The sequence below is a fragment of the Cyprinodon variegatus genome, unplaced genomic scaffold (assembly GCF_000732505.1).
Source record: "Cyprinodon variegatus isolate N-32 unplaced genomic scaffold, C_variegatus-1.0 Scaffold1280, whole genome shotgun sequence".
Classification (NCBI taxonomy): Eukaryota; Metazoa; Chordata; class Actinopteri; order Cyprinodontiformes; family Cyprinodontidae; genus Cyprinodon; species Cyprinodon variegatus.
In genome coordinates this window covers 174,770-181,328 of record NW_015151733.1, presented here as the reverse complement: position 1 = coordinate 181,328, position 6,559 = coordinate 174,770, and the positions used below count along the sequence as shown (strand labels likewise).

The window sequence follows — 6,559 nt, the reverse complement described above, 5'->3', positions numbered from 1 at the left end:
CTCTTGTTTAAGCCTATTTTATAACCAATAACGGAATTGTGGGAATAATATAGCATATTCTAAAAGTGGTTGGTGCAGGTTTAGTTAAAAACGAAACTGTGCATAGTCTTTGAAAAAGGCTTGAGAGTATTCAGATAAAGATTTCAGAAAATGTTTGAAGTCCATTTCCCTTGTTTTTGTAGATTATTATGTTTGATATCAAAATAAATCATTATGTGTGATATGAAATAAAATTCGCTTAAAACGAATATCCTGAAGGCGGGCCACATAATGTATGTGAGGTTCGCTAACAAGTTTGTTCACTGTAGTATTTATGTTGACCCAATGAAAGAAACGTTTACTTATTTAGATATGGTTTATTGCCTGATTTTTTAAAATTTCTAAATAGTATAAACAAAATACACTATGATGAATTTGTAAAGTTTAACTTAAGTCAACATAGTAGAGAACAGAGAAATGTATAATGGAATTTAAATGTAAAGAAAATGTTCAAAAGAAGAAGAATGTTCAGTAGAAAAATTAATGTGTGGAGTGATGTAACCACAAGTCCCTCAATAGATTGAAGTGGGTTATGGAAAATGGCTGGGATCATTATAGAAAAATAAAAGAAATAGAAAAACCTGAATGTAAGTTTGAAACACAGAGATGTAAGGGAAATAAATAAAAAAGGCTGTGACGATACCCTTTGTTGTACCTATCAAAATGTCTTTCTTCTAGAAAGAAGCAAAGTTTGTGTTTTAGAGGTTGTTGAAATATCTGAGCTGCAGTTCCCATGTTGAAGCCAATTCAGAGCCAGGATGGGCCCTCATTTATCCACTGAAAGGCTCATAGCACAACTGGGACTTTCCCTCTTGTGAATTATTTTTTTCCCTTTACCAGTGAGAAGCTGTGTTCATTTCAAGGGGCTATGAATTATCTGTGGCTGCAAAGCAGTCTCTTATAAATATCACAGCAGTAGTCCTTTTTAGAAAGGCTCTAGTGACCAAACATGTTTAGAGTGTGGTGGCAGTATTGTGCTACCTGCAGCTAAAGGTGTTTTAGGATGTTTTACCTTACTTTGTTTCTTTTCTTTTCTTTATTTCACTGAAGGACATGGTCTAATAAACTTCACCTCTGAATATGCCTCGATTAAGAAGACTTGTATCCCATACTACAGGCACTTTGCTGAGTGAATGCTTCCCCTTGAGACATGAATATTACTGTGAGGGCCTCACTTTGACACAAATAATATGTACCTTTCACCAAGACCCACGTCCTAACGTTCTCATATCTGAAGGGTCATGCACATACAGTAATGTATAGGTTCTGTTTAATATGCACATATAGGACGACACCTTTCAATGTAGTATGCTAATTTGCTAATTATTCAAGACCACAGAAGGGAAAGGCACACTGATTAACCAACAGCACTGTATAACGAGACAAATTTAAAGCAGGCCTTTGTTTATGCTGTATCTACAGAGTATTTATGCAGCTTATTCAAGAGCAGTTTGAAGGGAAGTGATAGTTTTACCTGGTCCAGAGCAAAAGCCTGCGATAACCGCAAGAATGCAGATGTAACTGAGATATGGCATCCATGACGCACTGTCCTGGAATGACAAGATAAATGCTTGATTTGGAATTACATAGATATCTTGTATGATAGCTGAAAGAGAAAAATTTCCAAGATCCAGTGTGAGAAAGCAGGGACATGCACTGTTTTGCCAAAAGTATTTGGTAATCCATCCAAATAATCGGAATCAGGTGTTACAATTACTACCATGGTCACATGTGAATAAAAACATGCACCTAGGCATGCAGATTTTTTTTACAAACACTTGTGGAAGACTGGTTTGCTCTGGATAGCTCATTGAATCCCAGCATGGAACTGGGATAAATCCAGTCATGAAATTTCCTCAAGCCTAAATATTCCACAGACCTAGAGTTATTAAAGCCCTATGGCTTAGAAATGTCACTCATATGTGTCCAGGCAGTTGAGTCAAAACTTTTTGAGAATATTTGTGTGACACGCCAGAATACAATATGGACGTTGTTGTTCTAAAAGGTAAGAGCTAAAGCATGTGAGGAATTCAACACTCTCTGACAGATTGGTGGGTGTGCTAATAATGATATTAGTAAAAGCAATGCTATTATTTTTCTTTTCTCTTTTGTTATAGTAATGGAAATATTCATACTGTTGGTAGAGTGTATAAAATTTGCCATTGATCAAGTTTCGGATTAGGTAATATAGTAAAGGCTTTAATGGTATCTCATATTGGATGAAGTATTCTAACCATCATAACACTGATATTTTAACTGATAGGCTTTTTACTCTTTTGGCAAAAAATTTGCCTATGACCAAAAAAGTTTATAGGTCCTCTTAGTCCAAGTGTCATGCCAGGTGGTCGACTGTCCTTAATTTAACTGTACAATGGATTTAAATATTGGCTAGAACTTTCTGTGTTTGCTTTGTTTAAATTAGTTTCTAATGTTTTTGTCATGAATACAAATGACTGATTTGTTCTTAAAATTAAAACTGTATACTTTATTTTATTCCAGGACACTGTTTATAGTTTTGCGGTATTCTGTGTAGATTGAACTCAACAATTCTGTTCAAGTTCCCACTCAAAAAAGACTAAGTTACCACTGAGACTAATGATAAATGTATGTTTTTCTTTGTGATTTTTTTTTCATTTATAGTGATAGTATGGGACACAACCAATCTAAAGTGGGTAAAATAAGTTTTGAACACGTCACCGTCTTCTCAGTAAATAGATTTCTAGAGGTGAAATTGAGATGACATTTTCACCAGATGTCGGTAACAATTCATGCAATCCACATATACAAATAAATCAAACCATAGATGTCCAGAAATTAAGTTAAGTTTGTAATAATGTGAAATGGCAGAGAAAAAAAAGTATTGAAAACGTGAAGAACGGGAGGTGTTAAAAGGCATGGAGAGTGTTCTGAAATAGGATAAAAAGCTCACCTGGAAATTTAGGAAAACCGTCAGCAGGCTGAAGAATATGGCCATGGAGGAGAAACCAAATATAAGGAGGGGTTTTCTCCCAATGCTCTCAATCACCAGACCCTGAGGGTAAGACACAACATAAAATTGGAGTGCTACATCACAGCACAAAGATTTGGGAGCAATCATAACCTTTTCTAAAATCCAGGACACAGGCAGAGCAATTTGAAATGACTGCAAGATAGGTAGTTATTCTGCCATTTTTTGAAGTTGCTATTTAAAAAAAGAGACTTGCAGTTCTAAAGAAGTTGCCAAGACTAGGACTGAAAATCAAATAAACGTACATAGCATATAGTTTACATTATAAAGAAGAAAAGAAATTATTAAATCCTTTATATGCAATTTAAGTATTTTAAAGACTAAAAGAAAAAACATTTACAAAATATAACATAGTTAAAAAAATTCAGACAGAAGAAAAACTTTGGTGAGAAAATATGAACATTTGTATGACACCTCTTCTAAGTAATATAAAGAATTATATGATTCTATATAATCCTATATAATCCTTATAGAAATGTCTATGAGCTCAACAGGTGAACCACTTCTATATACCGGTAGTAGAGTATAAAAACTCTGAGGAAAAACAAAATTTTTGATCTTGCAAGAAAAATTTTTTCAGTTCGTGCAGAATATGCAACAAGCTCTAGTCCATATAAAGAAAAACAAAGTCTTTTGAAAAAGGATTAAATATTATCAACATAAGGTCAACAGAATGGTCAGCCAGAATGATACTCCTTATATACCCGTGGTGGTTGCTGTTCTATAAAACAGGGAAGGCTAAATTGTGTTTATCAAATCCAAATGTAACATATTGGTTTTACAAATTCATAAAAACATCACAACAATTCTTGAAAATAGCTGTTGTAAAGCGCTCTGAAATAATAAACTCCAGAAACTAATGCAGAAGTTCAGCACAAGATGACTGTTTTGATTGAACTATCACTTTTTCTTTTGAGGAAAACCTCCACGCTGCCTGGCGACTGTCAGTCAAAAATCCTTAAAGTCGCAGGGAAACGGCTGTTCCAACCGTTACATTTCCAAATTCTCCCAAGTGGTGCCCGACTTTACAGGAGTAAATAAAGTGAATGGGATTGGTCGTTTATCAAGGGGGCGGGATTGTTGTGGCGGAAGATTCGCAAGCAAGTTCTGTTGTGGCCATGTCTCGGAAGCATTTTTCTAACCAGTGAGGAACTTAGTGCTTGTAGGTTCCCAATGGGAAATTACATCTGGACCACGTAGCACTTAGAAACAACACTGTCAAGGAACACTATGGACAGCAGAAACATGCAAGAGGAGAAGAGTTTTGTGTCGGAGGTAGTGGAGGAGTCTCCTCCATCATACATTTTTTATTTAGAGGAGGAAAGCAGGCACGAAGATGTTGTGTAACAGCACATCAGGGCAGCAGAAGCTTTGTTTGGTGTAGAAGGCTTACAGCCGTACCAGTTTGAGCCCTTGCCTCGCAACGCTGGCAGTTCTGTTAGCTCTACGCCTGCCAAAGAAACAGACCATCATCCCCGTGAACACTGTGACATCAACATCAACTCAACTCAATGGTAAAGTAAACAATTCTTATTTCTTATTGCAACTGTTGCATATTAGCTACGAGATATGAATCAAGATGCTATGACCGAAAAAATGTGATTGATATATGATTGGCCGAATTTAGGTGTACAAGCTGACATAAGCTGCATAACAAAAATAACAGATTTTAAGGTTTTTTTTTTAAATAGAAATTTTCTAAATTTTGGGATAATATAGTCTGATAAAGAGTACATTTATATATATGTTTAAGCCAGAATGATTTTCACATTCAAATATGACTTCCCTATGACTTTAAGTATGTTTGCAAATCAGCATCAAGGTGACGGCTTCATTAAGTGACGCATTTTTGTCTGTTATCCAATCAGGGTCTTCCTACTTGCTGCTTGCCTCAATATAGAGTACAGAGGCTTGAGCCGCAAAGGGGATTTCTCATAGAGACTGACAGACAATGAACTGCTGCTTCAGAGCACAAGAGAGATCACGTCCAATAGCGTTATACAATACTCATGAACTCAAGCACCTTTTAGCACATATTTTTTGCAGTTAAATGACTGCATTTATGAAGTTTGAAAATGTGTATTTGACCAAATATTTTATGAGAAATAATCACTGGTGTATACATAGTATCAGTCTGGTAAAGAGCTTGTAGTGCTCGATTTCAAAGGCGGGACAAACAGGGTCACCATCATCAGGTTAGGACTAATCAGATAACTGCGGATCTGAGGCAAAAACTCCAAGCAAAGCTCTCTGTTTATGTGATTTTGTACTCTGTGAAACTGGTCAAGCTGACAATAGCAAATACTTCCTTTTTAAAAAGAAATTACACAAAGCTGTCCGTTGTTAAGATTTTAATGTTAGATCAATCTTAGTTAGGGCATCCAAAAGGGCACCATTCAAACATTGTTAGTTTACGATTGCCATTTTAATATTATGATAGCAGAAAAGCAGAAAGGCACTGAGAGTGATGCATCAGAGAGTTCTTCCTCCTGCACTGTGACTGGTCCAGTCAGAACTTGTCGGAGACTAAAGAGTGTGTGAGCCCTGACCCACACCTCTGGCACCATCAACAAAATGCTTGGGAGCATCCTATTCAGCTGCACCACTGTGGGGTGCTCAGTGCATAGTGTGAGAGCACCTAAAGAGACCCTCGGTGTACATCTTCCCTTCCCTCTTGACAGATCCCTACAGATTGAAAGGGATCCCACTGATCCCACAGCATTTTCTGTCAGGCTCAGATCAAAAGGACCCGTTATTCAAGGTGGAGAGACAGTTAAGTTTAACAAAACGTTTATTTCAGACAGAACTGCAGAGAACAGCTATGGCATCTTAGGCAGGAATCTCTGTGGGAGGAGAACATAGGTTAGTGACTATCTCTATCTGGTGGAGGATGATAATGAACGTGTGAGTCACTAACCTGGTCTTAAAGTTCAGTCCGTGCCCAGAGAATGGGGTTGGTTCCAGCCAGTCAGCTGCTAGTAAGACACGTTGAGCAATGCAGAGAGTCCCACACGCTGAAGTTACAAAGGTCAGAGAACAGGTAGAATTCAGACCTGAGCAGATAAAGGAAGGCAGGATAATCCAGAGGACGAAGCCTAAGCCGGTGTCGAAGAAGTTCTCAGGAGTCACAGCCAAGAGATCAGAGATCAGAAGAAGCTCCCAAGGGAAATCCAGAAAGGTGTCGGAAAACAGTTCCAGGTTCGATACACAGAAAGGCCTAAATCCAGCACCGAAGACAGGTGAGGCAAACAGATCAGAACAAGGACAGGCAGGCTCAAAGGTCCAGAGGCAGAACAGGTCAGGATCAGGCATTCAGAAACACTCAGGAAAGTTAGAGAACTCGATTGATTGATTGATTGATTGATTGATTGATTGATTGATTGATTGATTGATTGATTGATTGGTTTTATTGATCTCACAGTGGAGAAATTTACACATTACCGTATTTTCACGACCATAAGGCGCACCGGACTAAAAGGCGCAGTCTCAGTTATGTGTCCCATTTCTGTATTT

At 37.5% G+C, this 6,559-nt stretch overlaps 1 protein-coding gene across 1 annotated transcript in view; it reads right to left on the bottom strand.

Moving 5' to 3' along the window:
• Positions 1-1,475: 1,475 nt before the first annotated feature.
• slc2a9 (solute carrier family 2 (facilitated glucose transporter), member 9) overlaps positions 1,476-6,559 on the bottom strand; it is a 92,442-nt gene continuing 87,358 nt past the window's right edge. Inside the window, exons 10-11 of the mRNA XM_015401976.1 lie at positions 2,969-3,070; positions 1,476-1,589 (exon numbers count right to left, since the gene is read on the bottom strand). Of these exons, the coding sequence (XP_015257462.1) occupies positions 1,476-1,589; positions 2,969-3,070 (216 nt within the window). The remainder of the gene's footprint in view (positions 1,590-2,968; positions 3,071-6,559) is intronic.